Source organism: Myotis yumanensis, unplaced genomic scaffold (assembly GCF_028538775.1).
Source record: "Myotis yumanensis isolate MYYU_CA2020_CCGP unplaced genomic scaffold, mMyoYum1.0.hap1 SCAF_1, whole genome shotgun sequence".
Classification (NCBI taxonomy): domain Eukaryota; kingdom Metazoa; phylum Chordata; class Mammalia; order Chiroptera; family Vespertilionidae; genus Myotis; species Myotis yumanensis.
Window position 1 is genome coordinate 141,364,183 of NW_027223752.1, and position 20,655 is coordinate 141,384,837.

At 37.5% G+C, this 20,655-nt stretch overlaps 1 protein-coding gene across 8 annotated transcripts in view; it reads left to right on the forward strand.

The window, feature by feature from the left end:
* Positions 1-15,051, forward strand: part of SLC39A12 (solute carrier family 39 member 12) — a 71,200-nt gene extending 56,149 nt beyond the window's left edge. For all 8 annotated transcript variants that reach the window (XM_070408085.1, XM_070408104.1, XM_070408094.1 and 5 more), the window contains one exon: positions 14,429-15,051. In XM_070408085.1, the coding sequence (XP_070264186.1) occupies positions 14,429-14,557 (129 nt within the window). In that variant the 3' untranslated portion in view covers positions 14,558-15,051. The remainder of the gene's footprint in view (positions 1-14,428) is intronic.
* Positions 15,052-20,655: the final 5,604 nt, after the last annotated feature.

Consider the following 20,655-nt stretch of genomic DNA (forward strand, 5'->3'; position numbering starts at 1 on the left):
AAGACAAGCTCTGAGAATATTGTTTTCTTCAGCAATTTGGATAAGAGAGATTTTATTTTTAACAAATGTGACTTATTTTTTAAATACTAAATTAATTTATTAAAAATATAAATAGGTTATGCCAAGGAAAGGTTTATTTTGGACCTGAAACAAGTTTCAAATCTTTAGGCAATTTTCCTACGGCTTTAGATCCTGTGAGACGGTTTCCATAGCAATAGGCCCATGGCAACTTCAAGGAGCTCTCACTATGAATGTAGCTGAAGATGTCCCTAGAATCGGTGGAACTGGACGACTGCCCAGGACCCAATGCATTAATAACACCCAAGCTGACAGGGGGAGTTGTAACTCAGAGAAAGAAGCACTCACCAATTCATGCCAGAACCAAATAAAACAAACCAAAATTCAGGTGCCCCCTCTGAGTACATCAAGGCAGATCTGTTGAGAATAGTTTCCAGCCTCCACCACTACACAGTTCTCCCAATGTAACGGCCTTCCCTCTGTACATTTTTTGCAGACGTTCTTTTAAAAATTAACTTCCTTGTTGAGACTATTATTAAAGTTCTTGCAATCTTAATTTCACTTATATAATAATAGGGGAGGATACAGCAAGATTGAAAAACAGCCACTTAGAGCAATTTGCTTATCTCTCCTCTTCCTGCAAGTGTCTCCTCCAAGTAAAATCTCAGCCAGACTTTGCCTGGAGCATTTTCCAATTTCCAGATAAATTTTCTTGTACGAAAGGTAGTGTAAAAAGTATTTTGAATTTGAACTCAAGATCCTTTGCTTTGAAAATATACCCAAATACACAAAAATAAGATTGAATATTATGCCCAGTCAATAAATAGGATCACCAATAGTCCAGGTGAAAAGCATCCATTGGCTTCTCTACAATTGTTTAAGTTCAGTAAATGTAACAGCTTCAACATAGTGAATTGGTGAAAAGAACATAAATTGACACAAAACAGCTGTTTCTAGCTAGGCTTCGCCTCATAATCACCCGACTATGAAATTAAACTAAAATAGAATCTATACTTTTAGGATACTGATCTGATTCCCTCCTGTCCATTATTTTTTATATTCCAATGTATTGTTTGATTGAGTGTTTCTTTCTCAGAGAAATCTAGATAAATCCAATGCAGTTCAGCTCTGGTAAATAAGTTCTTTCTCCATCCAAAAAACAAGTAAGGTATCCTTTCTTTATAGTTTGGCAATACCTAGATGTAATGCCTTTTAAACAATATCCATGCATTGAAAAGGAATGTTTTGTTTGAAAAATACATGTAAAATGGCCTTGAAATACATATTTGCTTTCAACATATATCGTATTTAAAATCAATAAATACAACTGACACCATTTCAAATATTTTTTTGATGTGAAAAAAAAGACAAGCATTTAAAAGCCACTTCAGCAGCAAAATTAATATAAATTAACATTCACAATTATTTCTTCACAAAAGCAAGAAGGATGAATCATTCATACCAACACTTTTGGAAGATTTCTATTATCTTTCTCTAAAACTAGTAAAATCCTACACTTAGGTTATTTTCTACTGAGAAAATGATTAATAGACACAACTTGGATGAATGCTGAACTCTGTAATTTGAAAAAAATGACTACCAGAAATATTTGTATTTTTCTGCTACTTGTGTTTCCTTTCTTCCAGTGAGTCTCCTAAAATCGTGCCTGTGCATGTACACACACACAAACATGTATCTTCCAAAGTAATCCATCTTTTAGGAAAATGCTAAAGCTGGCTGATGACTCTCTTTGCTGAGCTAAATCAGAAAAAATTTTTCTAGCTGAATTGACTTTCCCCACGGAAAAATAATAGTAAGGTAAAATGTTAAGTACCAGTGAAAAGCAGGTAACATTTTTGTCTTTCGTAATTGTGAATGACAATGTCATGGTCTGTGTCTTATAGCTCAGTTTTCAAAAAGGAAAATTTCATTTATCTTCTGTTTTCATTTACTTTTCATGAATTCCCATGGGCAGATACCATTGCAATTTAGGAATCTATAATATTCTGTATTTAAATACTTAACAAAATATCTAATGATGAATTTTAATAAATAACTTAACAATAAGCCTCTAAGTTTGGTAATTCCAGATACATAGAGATCCTGTGGTCTTTGCTTTCTTGCTTGATAAGAAAAATTAAGACTGCTGTATTAAGCTTTTCTGTGAACACAACTGCTAATTTAAAAAGATCTAAATTCAAAATAGGCCCTACCTGTGTCAGTAGGAACACATCTCCCAATTTTGGGATATTGTTGAGTCAATACCTCAATCTGTGCTCAGAATCTTACTATCTATAACAGTGATGGCGAACCTATGACATGCATGTCAGAGGTGACACGCGAACTCATTTTTTTGGTTGATTTTTCTTTGTTAAATGGCATTTAAATATATAAAATAAATATCAAAAATATAAGTCTTTGTTTTACTATGGTTGCAAATATCAAAAAATTTCTATATGTGACATGGCATCAGAGTTAAGTTAGGGTTTTTCAAAATGCTGACACGCTGAGCTCAAACGGTTCGCCATCACTGATCTATAATAATAAAAGCCTAAGCGACCATCACAACTGAATGAATGACCGAACAGGCTGTGTGGGGTGACTAGGCCAGCAGGGGGGTTAGTGAGGGGTGACCAGACTGGCAGGGGCAGTTGGGGGCAACTGGGCCAGCAGGGAGCGGGGGGCAGTAAGGGATGACCAGGTGAGCGGGGGGGGGGGAGAGGGGGGGAAGGGGGGCGTAGTTGGGGACGACCAGGCCAGCAGGGGGGGCAGTTAGGGTTGATCAGGCAGGCAGGCAGGTGAGCAGTTAGGAGCCAGTGGTCCCGGATTCTGAGAGGGATGTCCAACTGCCGGATTAGGCCCGATCCCCTCGGGCCTAAACTGGCAGTTGGACATCCCCCGAGGGGTCCCAGATTGGAGAGGGTGCAGATTGGGCTGAGGGGACTCCCCCCACCCAATGCACGAATTTCGTGCCCCAGGCCTCTAGTTAATAATAAAATACGATGCTAAAAGAAAATGCACTCTAACACCCTCCTTTACATTTCTGTCACAAGGAATAACCAAGGCCTGTGTATGTTTTTTTTTTTTCTTTTGTACATGCCAGTAATTCCAACACAATTTATTGAAAAGACTATCTTTGTTCCATTTTATCACTTTTGCATCTTTGTCAAAGTTCTGCTGCCTCTATTTCTGTGGGTCTATTTCTGGCCTCTCTGTTCCGTTTCATTGGTATGTTTGTCTGTACTTTCACCAATACCACATTGTTGATTATGGTAACTTTACAGTAAATCTTGAAGTTGGGTAGTATCAATTTTCCAATTGTGTTCTTCTCTTTCAATATTAAGTTGGCTATTCTGGGTCTTGCATCTCTGTGTAAACTTTAGAATCAGTGTTTCAATATCCATAGAAAAACTTGTAGGATTTTGGTTGACATTGCTTGAGTCTATGGAATAACTGACATCTTGACAATATTGTCATGTCCATGAACATGGAAATTTTCTACATTTATTTAGTTTTTCCTTGATAGCTTTCATTAGAGTTTTATAGTTTTCTTCATATAGACCTTATACCTATTTTGTTAGATTTATATATACCAGTAAGTATTTTATTTTTTGGTGCTAATGTAAATGGTAATGTTTTTAATTTAAATTTCACTTCTTCATTCCTGGATTGACTTTTGTATGTTAACGTTATATCTTGATATACGTACTTATAAGTTCCAGGTATTTTTTTGTTGATTCTTTTGGATTTTCTACATAGAGATCATCTCAACTGCAAATAAAGACAGTTTTATTTCTTCTTTCTAGTCTGTATACCTTTTATTTCCCTTTCTTCTGTTTTTATTCTTCTTTTTCTATATTACTCTCTCTACCATTTCTTTACCCTCCCCTTTCCTTCCCTTCATAAATTTCAGGAAGTTTCTCTCTATTCTCAGTTTTCTGGGAGTTTTTTAAAAATCATGATATATGTTGGATTTTGTCAGTGCTTTTAATGCATTTATTGATATGATCATGTAATTTTTCTTCTTTAGCTTGTTGATGCTATAGTCTAGATCAGTGGTTCTCAACCTTCCTAATGCCGAGACCCTTTAATACAGTTCCTCATGTTATGGTGACCCCCAATTTCATTGTTACAAATTGAACATAATTAAAGCATAGTGATTAATCACAAAAACAATATGTAATTATATATGTGTTTTCTGATGGTCTTAGGTGACCCCTGTGAAAGGGTCGTTCAACCCCCAAAGGGGTCGCGACCCACAGGTTGAGAACCACTGGTCTAGATTATATTAATCAGTTTTTGAATGATAAATTAGCCATGTAAAAAAAATCCCACTTGTTTGTGGTGTATAATTTTTTATACATTTTTAAAAATTTTATTTACTACTATTTTGTTGAATTTTTTGCATATCTGTTCATGAAAGATATTGGTCTGTAGTTTTCTCTTTTTTTGTTTTACCTTTGTCTAGTTTTGGCATTAAGACAAAGCTGGCCCCATAGAATGAGTTAGAAAGTATTTTTTCAGCTTCTATTTTCTGAAAGATTATAGAAAATTGGCATAATTTCTTCCTTAAATGTTTGGTAGGATTTACTGGTGAACCCATCTGTATTTAGTGCTCTCTGTATTGAATGAAAGGTTACTTAATTTATTTTATAAATATAGGCCTATACAGTGTCTACTTATTCTTGTGTAAGTTTTGGCGGATTGTGTCTTTCAAGGAATTGATGCATTTTTTCTAGGTTAACAAATTTGTGGGCACAGAGTTATTTATAATGTTTCTTTATTATGCTTTTATTGTCCATGAAAATTGTAGTGATGTCCCTGTTTTCATTTTGGATATAAGTAATTTGTGCCTTCTGTCTTTTTTCCGTAGTTAGCCTGGGTAGAGGCTTATTTATTTTATTGATCTTTTCACAGAATCAGGTTATGGCTTTGTTGATTCTTTTTATTGATTTACTGTTTTCAATTTCATTAATTTCTGGTTTATTTATATTTTCTTCTCACTTAAGATTTAATTTTATATTCTTCTTCTAGCTTCTTGAGGTGGAAGTTTGGATTATTGATTTTTTTTTATCTTTCTTCATTTCTACTATTTCCCTCCAAACCTTGCTTTTACTGTATCCCCAAAACCTTGATAATTGCATCTTCATTTTCATTTAGTTCAAAATAGGTTTTAATTTATCTTAAAGGTTCTTCTTTGAGCCTTGTATTATTTAGAACTGTGTTGCCTAATGTCTATGTATTTGGTGGGATTTCCCAGCTTTCTTTTGTCATTGATTTATAGTATAATTCCATTGTTATACAATTTCTATTATTTTAAATTTATTAAGGTGTGCTTTATGGGCACAGTGTTGTCTGTCTAGGTGAGTGTTTTATATGAGCTTGAGAAGAATGTTAATTATGCTGTTATTGGCTGAAGTAGTTTATATATGCCAATTATATCCAGTTTATTGAAGATGCTCCTCTGTGATATTATGGATTTTTAGTCTTCTGGGTCTATCTATTTCTAAAGGAGATGTGGTAAAGTCTCCAACTCTCCATCTGATTCTCCTTGCAGTTCTCTGAGTTTTGTCTCATATATTTTGACACTCTGTTGTTAGGAACATATACATTAAAGATTATTGAAGTATTGAGTCTTTTATCTTTATCTAATGTCCATATTTACCCCTGGTAACTGCTCTGTTGGAAATTAATGTAGCTACTCTCACTCACTTTTGATGAGAGTTAGCATGATATAGCTTCCTCCATCCCTTTACTTTTAATCTACATTTTTTCTTCATATTTAAAGCAGGTTTTTTGTAGACAGCATATAGTTGGGTCTTATTTTTTTTATCCACTCTGAAAAGTGTCTTTTAATTAGTGTATTTAGACCATTGACACTTAGAGTGATTACTGATATCTATAATAATAAAAGGGTAATATGCTAATTAGACTGGACATCCTTCCTGACTAAACTGGGGCCAGAGGGAAGCCAGCTTGGGTCCTGGGTGCCTGTGGGCAGCCAGAGGAGGGAAGCAGCCAGGGTCCCTGGTGCCTGCCAGTGGCCGGAGGAGGGAAGCCCGGGTCCCAGGTTCTGGAGGGAAGCCAATGCCGGCAGCTGGGGGAAGGAAGGCCTACTCTTGCATGAATTTTCGTGCATCAGGCCTCTGGTAGTTGGTTAAATATCTACTATATTTGTTACTGTCTCCTAATTTTGACCTTGTTCTTTGTTGCTAATTTTATCTTTTACATCTTTTCTGCCTTGTGGTTTTAATTGAGCATTATATTATTCCATTTAGACTCCTTTCTCATTATATTAATTATATTTCCATTTTTAGTTTTTTAAGTGGTTGCCCTAGAGTTTTCAACATACATACAACTAATCCAATGTTACTTTAACATAACACTATACTGTTTTATGGATAATGTAAGCACATTGTAATAAGAAAATATTTGTAATTCATCTTTCCATTCTTTGTGTCATTGCTGTCATTCATTTCACTATACATAAGCATGTGCACACACACAGGCATACATAATTTAATGCATTGTTCTATTATTTTGAACAAATTTGTTAGATTAATTAAGAGTAAGAAAATACTTATTCATTTTCTGATGTTCTTTCTTTATGTACATTCCAGTTTCTGACCTATATTATTTATCTTTCTCCAAAAAACTTCTTTTAACACTTTTTGCAAGGGTGGCCTACTGGCAACAAATTCCTTCAATTTTTGTGTCTGAGAATATCTTTATTTCCTCCTTTTGTCCTAAGGTTAATTTTGAGGGCACAGAATTCTAGGTTTGTGATTTATCTCTCTCAACACTTTAAATATTTCACTTCATTCTTTTTTTTAAATTAAATCTTTATTGTTCAGATTATTACATTTGTTCCTCTTCCCCCCCCCCCCCCATAACTCCCCTCCTCCCAGTTCCCACCCCACCCTCCTCCCTCACTCCCCACCCACTGTCCTCATCCACAGGTGCATGATTTTTGTCCAGACTCTTCCCGCATCACCCACACTCCTTTCCCCCGCAAGAATAGTCAGTCCATTCCCTTTCTATGTTCCTGATTCTATTATAAACACCAGTTCATTCTGTTCATCAGATTATTTATTCACTTGATTTTTAGATTCACTTGTTGATAGATGTGTATTTGTTGTTCATAATTTGTATCTTTACCCTTTTCTTCTTCTTCCTCTTTTTAAAGGATACCTTTCAGCATTTCATATAATACTGGTTTGGTGGTGATGAACTCCTTTAGCTTTTTCTTATCTGTGAAGCTCTTTATCTGACCTTTAATTCTGAATGACAGCTTTGCTGGGTAAAGTAATCTTGGTTGTAGGTTCTTGGTATTCATCACTTTGAATATTTCTTGCCACTCCCTTCTGGCCTGCAAAGTTTCTGTTGAGAAATCAGCTGACAGTCGTATGGGTACTCCCTTGTAGGTAACCGACTTTCTTTCTCTTGCTGCTTTTAAGATTCTCTCTTTGTCTTTTGCTCTTGGCATTTTAATTATGATGTGTCTTGGTGTGGTCCTCTTTGGATTTCTTTTGTTTGGGGTTCTCTGTGCTTCCTGGACTTGTAAGTCTATTTCTTTCACCAGGTAGGGGAAGTTTTCTGTCATTATTTCTTCAAATAGGTTTTCAATATTTTGCTCTCTTTCTTCTTCTGGCACCCCTATAATTCGGATGTTGGTACGTTTGAAGCTGTCTCAGAGGCTCCTTACACTATCTTCGTATTTTTGGGTTCTTTTTTCATTTTGCTTTTCCGGTTGGGTGTTTTTTTGCTTCTTCATATTTCAAATCTTTGACTTGATTCGTGCGATCCTCTGGTCTGCTGTTGGGAGTCTGTATAATATTCTTTATTTCAGTCAGTGAATGCTTAATTTCTAGTTGGTTCTTTATCACAACATCGAGGGTCTCACTAGATTTCTTGAGGGTCTCATTACGTTTATCGGCGGTTTCTAGAAAATTCTTGAAAAACCTTAAAAGTGTGGTTTTGAACTCTATATCCAGTAGTTTGCTTTCCTCCATTTCTGTCATTTGTGTCCTGTTTCTTTGTGTTGGCATTTTTTATGCTTCGCTGTCTCGATAGAGTGGCTTTCTGTGCTAAGTGTCCTATAGGGCCCAGTGGCTCAGCCTCCCCAATTACCTGAGGTAGACACTCTTGGTGCACCCCCTTGTGGGTTTAGTGCACAGTCTTGTTGTAGTTAAGCCTTGATTGTTGTAGGGTAACACTGGGAGGATTTGACCTCCAGGCCAATTGGCTGTGAGAATCAGCTGTGTCTATGGTGGGAGAACTTCTGTACTGAAGACACCCTTCTGGGGCAAGACTTGCTTCAGTAGGGCTTTGGTGCTCACTGAGTCTTCCCCCTGAGTGTGTCCCTTATGGATCTGCAGAGTTGTAATTGGATGGTCCCACTCTGACCACTGGGTACACTGGCTCTTGGATCTAAGGAGGTGCTAATCTAGCCTCTACCTGAGGCTACCCAGCAGAAGCCAGCTGTAAAGCAATGCAAGTTGCCCTGGGACCTTGGGGCAGCTGCAGTTTGTTAAGTAATTTTCAGATTACAAAGGGCCGGGCCTTTCATATGCAAAAGCCTCCGTGCAGGGCTTGTGCGGGCTGGGGTCCCAGGGGATCAACAGGCGGGCTGATCGAGCAGTATGGCTGCTCTCAGTCCTGTCCTCAGAGGCCCCAGCAATCGCTGTGTGTGCCTCCGAGGGAAAGCTGCTCTTGAGTTCCAACCAATGCCAGATAGTCCCGTTTCTCCCGTATGAGTCTGGGTGCCCAGAGACTCGCCCGGAACTGGAGCTCAGAGCCTGAGACTCCCTCCCGTTTGAAAAAGACAATCGTGACCTCAGCCGCCAGCCCTCTCCACATGCACCTCTGCACCTTTGTATTTTACTTCCGCACTGCACCTCCTCTGAGTCTTGGTATGCTTTTCTCTTTCCTTCTAGTTGTAGAATTTCCACTCAGCCAGCCTTCCTGTGTTTCTGGATGATGTCCGTTCCATCTTTTAGTTGTATTTTTGAAGTGGTTGTGCGAGGCAGCAATCTCCGGTGTTTACCTATACCGCCATCTTGGTTTCTTTCACTTCATTCTTTTTGCTCACATAATTTCTGAGGAGAATTTATATGTAATTATTATCCTTGCTCATCTGCCTATAGGTATTCCACCCCCCCCCCCCCCCCCCCCCGCTGGGCTTATTTCAAGATTTTTAAAAAATCTTTGATTTTCTAAAGTTTGATAATGATATGCCTATAGGTAGTATTTTTGGCATTTATCCTGCTTAATGTTTTCTGAGCTTCCTGGATCTGTGGCTTAGTGTCTGACATTAATTTGGAAGAAATTCTGCTCTAGGAAGTGGTATTCCCTGTCTGCTTGTGTTTTGCCAGCAGTTTTCCCTGTGACCTCACTTCTCTGACATATCTAAGAAGAGTTTTTGTTTTTTCAGTTTTCCCAGTTTTTTACTTGTTGTTAAGACACACTGGCAGAATTTTAATCTTTTTAAGTGCCATGCCAGAAACTAGAAGTCTTTGATATTCAATTACTAAGTGTACAGTTTACATATGCAAACAGATAATTGCAAATTTACAACCAAAATTGTGACACTAACAAGTTCCCATTTTGTTCTCAACTTTGTGTCTTTTGAAAGGACAAAATTAAGCCATTTACAAATGTAACAGAGTTAGAGCAGCCCACAAAATATATGCTCTTAATTAAGCATAATTAGGATGTCCTACAATATAAGTTTGAGTTTTTTTTAATCACATTTTTGAAGCAACAAGGATGGTTTTTCTTATCAAATGCAAATGTATACCTGACTCCTTGTGCACAATGGACTTTAGGGTCCCTCTGAAAGAAAGATGGCATAAACCAGTTAAGTGAGCTTCATGAATGAAAAAGAAAATCATTTCTCTTGAGAGTTAATGATGCCAAAAGCTACACTTTCCTAAGAGAGAAAAAATATTCAAATTACAATTTTATCTTCAAAGAGATCACCAAATCTCTTTAATAAATGAATGTTGAATTTCTATATTTGAATTGTAAATTTTTAATAACAATGGGCCTTTGAAAATTTCAGTATATTTTAGAAGCATTGAATGCTGAGCTTTCTTTTTCAGTATGTACATTTATGAACCATGCTGAAGTTAAGTGTTGAAATATCCAGTAATAGGTGTTCAATTATACCAATAAGAAGCCAGTTTCAGATTACAGGTGGAAATAAACAGAGGTTTTGAATGACAGAAGAGTCTGAAGCTTACATGTACAAGGAAAGATAAAAACCTAGTTCCAGAAGATGTTTTATAGACCATTCTTCTCTGTGATGAGTCCTCCCTAGTATATAATTATTATATAGTACATGATGTTAATATTCGTCCACTTTCTTTCCTGATATGTTCTAATATTTTCGGTGAGCATTCATTTTAAAGCATCATCTTGACTGGAATATCGTTATGGGAACTAACTCAAATTTAAACATTTACTTTCTAAAACAGTGGTTCTCAACCTTCTGGCCCTTTAAATACAGTTCTTCATGTTGTGACCCAACCATAAAATTATTTTCGTTGCTACTTCATAACTGTAATGTTGCTACTGTTATGAATCGTAATGTAAATATCTGATATGCAGGATGGTCTTAGGCGACACCTGTGAAAGGGTCATTCGACCGCCAAAGGGGTCGCGGCCCACAGGTTGAGAACCGCTGTTCTAAAATGTTCAGAAATCTTAATTAGCAGTTGACTATCATAACTACATCTCAGTTAGTTAGTAGAACTTGCAGGAACCATTAACTGTAGACAAGTCTCAGTCAATATGTGGACTTTATGCATCTCGGGAAATTTCCTGTACCTGATTCAAAATTGAAGAAAAGAACTTGATAGCATGTTAAAAGGTTGCATTTTAGATAAATATATTTTTCCAGAAAATTACAACTCCTTGACTATCATGTCTTGGCATCCACTGTTTTGAGTTGGGAAACTTGCTAAGCATGGAGGTAAAAAAGGAGATTACTTTTTACTTCAAGGATTCCAACTTTCTGGCAGAAATCTCAAGAATACTTCTCTTAGCTCTATCTCTAAGCAAGGCTGTTTTGCTAACATTTCTTCTCTCTTTTTTGAGTGTTTTTTTTTTTTTTACCTTTTACATCAATATCAATATACTCTACCATTTCATCCTCTCTGGTCTTAGGGTATAAATCAAGATCTGTAAAATTATTTAATAAAGGAATTTAATTGCCCTGGAAGTAAAGGTAACTTTTCTCTCTTGAAAGCCAGGGAAAGATGATGGCACTTAAACTCCTATAGAGATTTTTTAAAAAACCCACAGTAAAAACAAAATGTAAACGCTTAAAGTTAATTCATCTGGACTTTTATTTTCCTTCAAAATTTACTGATTGAAATGTATAAAATATATATGGGTGTATTCAAAACAATGAAATGCTGTAATCAGATGTGGTTTGAGCTTTGGCATTTTATATTTGTATCTTTTGGAAAGACTTTCTGTAGTACTCTCTGGTATTTTGGTATGGACCCAAGAGATATTATGGTTCATATGTTCATCTATAATCACCTAAAAGAAAGCCAAGTATTGTCTCAAAATCAAGCTAAGCTGTGTTTTCTTACCAAACCTATTTATGTGTGGACATGGAAAGCTCAGCTAGACCACCCAAGTTAAAATTAAAGCTTCAATATCAAGAGGAGAATCTCCTTAAACTTCTTTTTAAATGTTAATTTATGTTAATTTCCATTGTTTGTCTGCTTCTGTAGGTTTACAATGTTAGTGTGCTGTTATAGCTTTTGTTGGGTGCATATTGTCTGATTTAAAAACAGAACCAGTGATGTGATCTTTTATGACAAAGGCAGCCTAATATCTATATGTTGTATTTCATATTTTCATCACATACAGTGACTACTTTATGCCTAACTGGACATTTTTAGTATTTGCATTTTTCCATTTTTTTTAATTAGGTAGAAATGTATTGCTAAAAATAGAGATGAATTCAGATAGAGAGCTGGTCTTTGTGTTTCTATGTCTTCTATAGTAATGAGGTCACCTGGCTTCTTTCCTAGTTCTGACATCACATCTGTGTGACTTTGGATAAGTCATTTTCCTCCGAGAGCCAGTGTTTTCTAATAGCTATAATGAGTTAGTAATTTTATCTCTTTTAGGATTATGAGAAGAAAATGGGGTGAGGGAGATATAGAAAGTGCACAATAAAACGAATGTAAATGAAAATAAACATTGCATAAGAGCTTCAGCCAGAGAATTCGGAAAGACCTTGAGAGAAATATGAGCTGCTAGAAGGCACACCTGAATGGATGTCAAGTTAGCATAGAGCCAATTATTTTGGGGGAAAAAAATGAAGGCAGGGAACCTGTTGCAAAACTCCACAGAAGACATTGTATTTCATATGAGTGGTGGTTCCTGGAGCTCTGAAATACTCATGATGTTTTCTTGTGGGTGATGCCATCTACTTACTCAGAATAAAGAATTATTGGTTTTGTCACTGGGAGTGGGACCACTGGCAGAGACTGGAAGCTCTTATAAACACACGTATTGAGTTCTATCATGTCACTATAAGCAAACAGCAGGTCTATAAGCTTAAGCTAGTGAGATAAATAATAGATCAAGCAATTTAACAAGATATTGTGGCATTTGGGAATTTAGTCAGTACAAACTGATTGATATTTGCAGGAATTCTCTAGACACTAATTCTCTCCCTGTGTTTTTTGTATCAGTTTTTTTTTGTGGTTTTTTTTTTTTTTTTTTTTTTTTTTTGCTATTAAATCTACCCTAATCAAGACCTACTTCGTCCCAAACAAATAACCTGAGTGGAAGTTTGAAGCAAAGAGGGGAAATAAAAAGGAGCTTACTAAATGTAGGTTCATTAAGACATTAATGGTTTGAAAATTCATCTCAAGTTCTATTGAACAAGAACCATTTTCATCACCATGCTTATACCTCATCTGAAGCATTTTTCTCCATTACATCTCATAATCATGATGGTTCAATAAATGATCCATATTTTATCACTACTTGCCAAGAAAAATCTTTCCAGAAACTACTTGTACTATTTTGTCAAAGATGAATAACAGCTAGGTGGCACTAGAGACAGTGGAGGTAAGAGAAGCTATTAATTCAGCCACATCTTATAAATGAATATTAGTTATTTTGTGTAAAAAAAAACCAAGAAGAAGATGGAACTATAAAATGTCTTATTCCAATATTTGGAAATAAGGCTAAAGTTTGAGCCCTTACTTGACCTGAGGTGGCATAACTGTGTCTCACAGATATAGTCTGAGACACAAAGTGCCAGAACAGAAGGAAACCGGTTGCCTTTAATCCACTGCTCCGTGCTGGGGTGTGAGTAGCAGGTTGCAATCATCCTAATTCTCCTGTCTGTTGAGCTAATTAGAATGGAGAAATGTCCATCTCAAGCACAAACAAACAGAACATTCAGGATGTTCCTCTATAGGCATTAAATAAATATGTCAACCTATTTTATAGTGCCATAAATCTAAAACCCTTGCATATTTTATATGTTTGACCTTTCTCTTGCAATATAAAATAATCCAGTGGTTCTCAACCAGAGGAGATTTTTATTCCCACCCTCACTCCCAGGGATAGTTGACAACATCTAAAGACATTTTGGGTTGTCATGACTGGGAGCAGAGGGACAATTGACCTGTAGTGGGTAGAAGCCAGGGATGCTGTTAAACATTTCACAAAACACAAGAGGATCTCCACAACAAAGAACTATTCAGCCCCAAATGTCACTGATAACAAGGTTAAGTCTCTTGACCCGAGCCTACTCTTTCTCTATGATGTAAGAGAGATATACTCACTCTGATCTTCTCAGGGTCAGGGATTCAAAAGAATGTGAAACAATAACATGTTGAGGCACTTCACAAAGATGTTTGAGTGAACACCGCCCTTCCAATGGCGTGGCATTTCACAAATATAAAACGGTGGTCACTTGTCTCTCAGAGAATAAAATACAGCCTTAGGAGGTGATAACTTGAGGTCATCTCTTTGAAAAGAAACAAATATATCCTTTGTAATAACCAGTGTATTTAGCAAATTCATAAACATAACAGAACAGTAAAAAATAATACCTTCCATCTATTATCTATTTCACATTTAAGCATTTTCTAAAAACAAAAGTAAGAAGGGTTTGCTTTCAGTTGATAACTATGTTATTTTAGGACTTCTGGCAACACTAGGATCCTTTGAACCACAATCAAACAGCTTAATTTATCTTATGTTTAAAAATTTCGGTTAAGAGTAGGTATTAAGCATTTTGCAATTGTTTGGGGAATTTTAAAGGTTATTAAGTTCTGAATAACAGAGTCCCTCATGTTTTCCCACCAAACTTTTCCCAGCAGTGAATATATCTGGATCTTATTCTGGTTTTTTATTCTTTTTTTAGCTTCCTGAAATGACTCATGTTCAAACACGGCGACCCTGGTTGATGTTTCTCCTGCAGAATTTTGGATTGACCCTAGGTTGGCTTTCTCTGTTACTCTTGGCTATATATGAACAAAATATTAAAATATAAGTTAAAAGCCTCAAAATCCTTCAAAAATGAATTTATATGGTCTCATTTTTGTTCCCTTTGTTGTACTCTATAGTGACTTGTAAATTAAGTATTTTTACCTTAGTGAAGTATGTCTTTTAGTTCATTAACTTATTAATTTTATAATGCAATTTTGTGTTTGTAGTATAAACATGTCAGGTTGTCCTTAATAAAAATTTTGTTTTCAGTCTACAACATCATGGAAATCATACCTTTTTTAGTTATTAGTAAATTCTAAATTAATTTTGGTAAACTGTCAAAAATATCATTTTCTTAATAAAAAAAATGTTTGTTGGTAATATGTGAAGTGAACAGATGCCTGTTGGGATTAAAATTTGCTACAACTTCCTTCATGTCAAAAATATTTTTTCACATATGTAATACCCTTTGTAATGCTTTAAGCAATAAAAAAAATTAAAAAAAATAAAATAAAATAAAAAATATTTTTTTTTCTGTGCGATTATAACCATAAGCAAACTAAATTCCAAATAAATGTAATAAAATTTAGTTTGAATGTGGTGGTTTGTATTACCTTCTGTTACTCGATGTCGGATTCAGAATCAACTCTCAAAAAAACAATACAGTATCGTTCACCTGGAAGCTTGTCTCACCAGCTCATAAATGCTTATAAACAGGCAGACTTGGGAAGCCTGAAGGGTAATATGTCAGCATTCTTCTATATAATCACCAAATGAAATCTGCTCCAGGCAAGATAAAGCTCAAAAATTTTAAAAATAACAAAGCTTAAGTCAGGCAGTAGATTAATGTGTCAGCTCACACAGATTTAACAGGGCATGTTTATAGGAATAATATTACTGACAAGTGAGATGTATTTTATATTCTTTCTGAGAAAACAGACCCCTAAACCTTATTACAGTAGGTAGTTCATGAAATATACAAGCAACATAACTAATAACCTAGCAAAATTATTAAAATAGAAAATAGTCCTGGCTTTAGTCATTTTTCTTGGAAAAGAGTTGCCTAATATTTTTCTTATTTTTTTCATAATATATATGGACAAGGGAAAAAGCCCATTTTACTGCCCAAATGACTCATGGCACTCAATCAAACTCATCTCACCAGGAGGTAGATACCTTTGCCAGGTCCCACCCAAGCATAGTCTTTCTCAACCACTTTTATTTGTTTTAAAAATGAGGTGGGTTTCTCCTTCAGTTGTTTGTAGAGATTGATTTAAGGGGGCATCATGATAAATGCAATAGTCCTCAGATGTTGACATACATTAGGATTAACTGGTGGATTTATTAAAATACAGACTTTTGGCATCCCTCCTGAGAGATTCTGATTCTGTAAGTCCTGGTGGGGGAGGGGGTCGAGACTGATTTTGAACAACTTCCCAGCGATGCTAACGCTGATGCTGCGGATCAGGGCACCCCTCTGAGCTCCACAGGAGTGGTGGAAGTCAGGCACACCTGGCTTCACAGAGAGCATTCGTACAACTCTGTTGCCGAGGGGCTATGTGATTTTAAGTTGATTAACACACCACAAACCTCGTGCTAGATCTGAGTTCCCAGTTTAAAATCTCCTTCTCTTGACCCCCTTGCCTTTGAGAGCCACATCTATCGCAGGAGTGACTGGATAAGGAATAGTACACATATTTGCCTTGAAAGGTAAGCAGACTGAACACGGGGAGTTTTGCCCTTCTTTTTTTAGGGAATAACTTGCAGCCAAACAAAAACCCTTTGTACGTGTCAGCACAGTGTGGAGGTTGCATAAAGTAGCACCTGGCACTATGTGTGTTTGGATTTCTATGAACAAGTCGTGATTTTAACAGTAAGCCTTAATTTTAGCCAATTTAATTAGAAAAGCTCTAATGATGACTTTGTTCCAAGTTCCAGTTTAGAGTAGTTTGGGGCTATCTGAATTAAAATTTGTGATGTGAGCTACCCGCTTCATACCCTTCAAGTTAGAGTGAGTTTAATATGTCTCCTCTGGTGAGGTTGTGGGCTGGTTCCAGAGGGGCTTGAAGGCAGCTGGCTGTGGGAAGGACTTGGAGGGACATTCTCAGTGAGTATTCTTCAAGCCAGTCACCAGTGTGCCCTGGCTGTAAGCAGAGACCTGACCATCAGAGGTCATGCAGAGGTCATCCTAAAAACAGTTTGCTGTAGTGTCTCCCAAAGGCACCTCTCTCTGCTTCCAACGCTCCCACGAGCTACCTTAAAACTGCCTCTTGGCTAATCCACATCAGGTGGATTAATTTGCTTATCCAGGCCTGCAACCCAATAGCCCAGTGGTTCTCAACCTTGGCTGCACATTAGAATCACCTGGGAATCTTTTTAAAATCCTGGTTTCTGGGCCTCATCCTCCGGAAATTCTGTTTCTTTGTTATGGGGTGAGGCCACAGCATTCGTAACAAAGAAACAGAATTTCCGGAGGATGAGGCCCAGAAATCAGGATTTTAAAAAGATTCCCAGGTGATTCTAATGTGCAGCCAAGGTTGAGAACCACTGCAATAGCCTGAGCTGGGCCTCCAGATACCAACAATCTTAGAATTGCTAGAAATCCTCTTTTTCTCAAAATCGAGTGATAATTGTAAAAATATTATGACGATTTGCCTTCTAAACATGGACAGAGTCTAAATTTGGGATGGGTGAACATCGTCATTCTATCAAGTTGTCTAAATTGTGTGTTATTTACTGAGCTTTGGGGTAAATGGTGTTTTCCTTGAAACCAGATTTCTCAATAATGATAGAGTATTTTTGTCCACCAGGACTAAATTTAGGATTCTGCTGTATTTCTCCTTGGTGATTGATTTTTATTTAGTCACTGAACTAGAAATGGTCCTGGAGGAAAACCAAAGAGCAAATCATACAGAATCTTATTTGAACATCCATCACCCGTTGACAGAGCCGTCTTTAGGGGAAGGGATTGCACCGTGTCACCGCGGTGCTGAGAGCCGGGCCTGGGAATATGGTCCCACTGCTGTGTGCTGAGAGGACCCGAGTGTTATATAAAGGTGCCCACAAATTATGGACACTACCCCTCCCCGCTCCTCCCAGAACCTGACTTTGGAGGTGAGAATGTGCCTCCCTCTGTTACACACACCTCTCAGGTTACTGCACCTTTACAACTTTCTTCTCCAAAGCTGGAGTGAAAACTTGGGTCATGAGGCTGCTAGACACGGGTAGTCTTAAGGCTCTTGTGAGATCATTAGGAATTCAGGCTCTGAACTGGAATGTTGGTTCAAATCCAAGTGATGCCACCTCATAGCATTGTAATTTCTTTGAACAATAACTTCTTCTCATGTGAAATGAAGCTAAAAATAGACCTACCTCATAGGATTGTGGTGAGGCCAATATGGGATAAGTGCTCAAGAAGCACTTGGCACAATACCTGGAAAATCCTGATGGCTCAAGAAATATTAAATCATCATCATCATCAGTATCCCCTTCCCCCACCTTTTAAAAATCACAGTTTCATAGTTTACCTCTCAGGGCTGTACCTTCGGGTCAAGGAAATGTCTTGTCTTCATGGAAAATGGATGTCAAGCCTTTTCCTGTAACTGTAATCCTCTCCACACCAGCTCCCACAGGTCTTCAAAGTTGTCCTTAAACTTTTCCCACCTTGACTTACTTCCAGAGGCAGAGAGATGGGTGGGAGTGGCTCTGGTTTATCCCACTCCACCCATCTCCCGGGGAAGCCTTCGTCCGTGTGTCACAATGCTTACACTCAGTGTGAGCCCCTCTCTCTTACTTTGTCTCTTATAATAAGCAAAGACCTACTATGTTCCACTCTGATCACACTTATGAGGATGGAGAGGTTGAATAATAGAACCTGATGGAGAGGCACCGAACTGAGGTCATGTCTATTGTTACAATATGATTTCAACTCAGAGCAAAGAGTAGGTCAATGGCTTCTTGTTGCCAATGCACCCACCGAAGGAATGAAACCAGCTCTGAAATGCATCCAGCCCCATCAGGCTAAACAGGACGTGTGCCCACTGGAGGCTTGGCCTGTTTAAACAGGCAGGTGACTTCCAGCTGGCAGCACACACAGCTGCCCTGGACAACCTGGACAGTGAGGACACCGGGGAGACCAGTGCTCCCTCTCACCTGGGGCTGCACGTGCCTGCACTAGCCTCCCCTTCCCCACACGTTGTCATGCTTTTACTTCCATAGGCACCTCTCAAAACCCAATTGAAATGTAGGAAGTTTGAGAAGCTAAAGACATTTTCCAAAATAAATAATGATCTTACCCCACACACCATTGCTTCTTTGAAGGACATCTGGAATGTATTTGCATATCCTCCCATTGTACCACCTCCCCTGCCCCTTCCCACAATGTTCCTGTCTCAAAGACAGAGAGAATCTCTGACATACAGACCCCCCACCCCCAGCACCACCACCACACACACTCCTTACTTAGCTTTGCAAAGCCCCTTGCTTCTTGGAAGCTTTCTTTCATTGTGTAATAGCTCCTCCCAAAAGGCTCTTCATCTTCCTTTTTGTCCAGAGGGATGCTTTGTCCAGCTGGAACCCACCTGGACTGCCATCCCTTCCCCTCTGTACCCTTGGCTTCTCTCATAATTGTGGAAAGTACCTAGGATTTCTGGTTTATGGATTAGGTGTGTCTCATGATCTCAGTATTTTCCTTAAATATAAACTATGCAGAGTACCATAGACTTAGCCCACAACATCACATAGTGCCAGCTTCATTCAAAGTGCTTTATAAGGGTCATTTATTCTGTTAAGAACCCTAGAATATAGGTCTTCATCAGCCTTTTACAAATGCAGATACTGAGGCCCAGAGAGGTCACTTAACTTGCCCAAGGCTGGCTCCAGAATCTGTGGTCGTAATCATCATATCATACAGAGAGGAAACTGGTTTGGGGTAAATGCTTGCCCGAGCTCTCTTATCTATGTAAAGGATTTGACATTGGACTTAACTCAGGTCTCCATGATTTCCAGTCCAGTAATCACAACAATAGTTGCAATCCTCCCTGGTCTTGACCAATCAAAGCGTTTCACCCATAAGGTCATTTGAGGGTGTTTTTATTATATACTGGACATATAATTATGTTAGTTTCAGATGTACAACATAATGATCTGATATTGGTATATATTGTGAAATGACCACAATAAGTCTAGTTAATATCCATCACTTCACATAGTTACATATTTTTCTTGTAATAAGAACTTTTAAAACATACTCTCAGCAACTTTCAAATATATGAAACAGTGTTATTAACAATGGTCACCATGCTGTGCATTACATCTCCTGACTTACTTATTTTATAACTAGAGGTTTGTGCCTTTTGACCACCTTCAGCCATTTCTTTCCACCCTACCCCCACTCCTCCTCTGACAACTACCTCTCTGTTCTCTGTATCCATGAGTTCAGTTTTGTTTTTGTTTTTTTCTCTCTGACTTATGTGGCTTAGCGTAATGGCCTCAAGATAGATCCACTTTGTTGCAAATGACAAGATTTCCTTCTGTTTACGGCTGAATAGTATTACATTATACATATATTATAATATTACTATATATATATAACAGTTGATTCTTGAACAACACAAAGTTTAGGGGCACTGACCCCCATCCAGTTGAAAATTTGCATATAACTTTTGACTCCTCCAAAACTTAACTACAGTTGTCCTTCAGTATCCACACTGTTTTGTTCTAGGACTCGCTGCAGATACCAAAATCTGTGGGTGCTCAAGTACCTGGCATACTAGTAAAATGGTGAAGAACAATGTATACATTTGGCCCTCCCCATCCGTGGATCCCCACCTTGTATCAAAAATACATTTTTCAATCTGTGGTTGGTTGAATCTATAGATAAAGACAACAACAGAGAAACAGAGGGCTGACTATATTAATTGAAAAAAATTCACATATAAGTGGATCCACACAGTTTAAACTCATGTTGTTCAAGGGTCAACTGTATAGCACCTTTTCTTTATCCATTCATCAGTGGACCCTCAGTTGCTTCCATCACTTGGCTTTTGTAAATAATGCTGCAATGAACATAGGAGCGCAGATACCTTTTCAAGTTAGCATTTCATTTGCTTTGAATAAATACCCAGAAATGGAATTTCTAGATCATGTGGTAGTTCTATTTTT